The 1075-nt window shown below is 41.8% G+C and overlaps 1 protein-coding gene across 1 annotated transcript in view; it reads left to right on the top strand.

The window, feature by feature from the left end:
- The window catches only part of NOX3 (NADPH oxidase 3), a 39754-nt gene that overhangs the window by 26362 nt on the left and 12317 nt on the right, over window positions 1-1075 (top strand). The window contains exon 10 of the mRNA XM_009644242.1: window positions 6-66. Within this exon, the coding sequence (XP_009642537.1) occupies window positions 6-66 (61 nt within the window). The remainder of the gene's footprint in view (window positions 1-5; window positions 67-1075) is intronic.

Below are 1075 nucleotides of genomic sequence, written 5' to 3'. Positions count from 1 at the left end.
TCCTCTATTTTAAAATCTGTTTGGTACAAATGCTGCAACCCTAATGCAGTACTGGCACTGCAGAAGGTAGGTGGCAAAGTTTATCGCTCCACCAAAAAATGCCACAAATGAACCTATTTTGCCAGGTTAGAGAGACAATTCAGAGCTGGAGGCTCACTTGAGTGCTTTAACTACCTCTCAGGAGCAGTCACTTGCTTTGCAGCTGCCTCAGGAGCTGTTGTGGGGTAGAGCCTCTTGAATTCACTGTGATTTCCAGAGGAAGAAGGTATCCCTAGCCACAGGGGTTTTAGTAAAAGCTGAAGAATCAGATTTTCAATAGCAACTGGAGATAAATGTGGAATGTCTTTCATAGCTAGACAGATTAATAGAGACCTAGAGAAGAAATTTGTCCTCTTTCCTATCAATAAAAGAAAAAAATTTGCAAGGTCATCCCAGACAGAAGTGAATGGCAGCACTTGCTCCTGTCCAGCTGCAAGTTTCATGAAGGCCCTTTGGCTGCATGTCCCAGTCCAGAGTGCTTCATTCAGCAATAATTACCTGCTTTTCTCACCTTGCAAAATCAGGGTATTAGCCAGTATAGAAGGAATAAAAAAAAGGCATTTAAGCTCTGGATGAGATGCATAGATCAAGATGCATATTATTGCCTCAAACCACTTTAATTATTTTGTTGAAATAATATATTGAGGTCTATAAGGCATGGATGGCAGCAATTAAGTTAACATACTCTTGATCTGCTAACCTGTTATGCATCTTCTGCTAAGGATACGTGAGGCAGCCCTGGGGGAGGATAGGTGAAGAAGGCATAATGGGTGAAGCAGGGTGACGGATAAGAAGGTAACAGAGAAAAAAATCAGCGTTAAGCATTCTCTTCCCTATCTGTCATGGCAAGTGGTAGCTTGTGGACCTTACAGCTTCTTTTAGCTCATTTTCCAATGTAAAAGCTGAATCGGGAACTGTTGAACATCTCACATTTAAGGACAGATGTTGAAATTGCATTGGAGTGGACAGATCTCTGAGAGGGTCAGTACATATGGAGCTGATTGCAGGACCAAGGGGCTGATCTTTTTAAATGAAA

This window comes from Egretta garzetta, unplaced genomic scaffold (assembly GCF_000687185.1).
Source record: "Egretta garzetta isolate BGI_Z169 unplaced genomic scaffold, ASM68718v1 scaffold397, whole genome shotgun sequence".
NCBI lineage: Eukaryota > Metazoa > Chordata > Aves > Pelecaniformes > Ardeidae > Egretta > Egretta garzetta.
The sequence above is the reverse complement of the archived record's forward strand: the minus strand, read 5'-3'. Positions and strand labels throughout refer to the sequence as shown.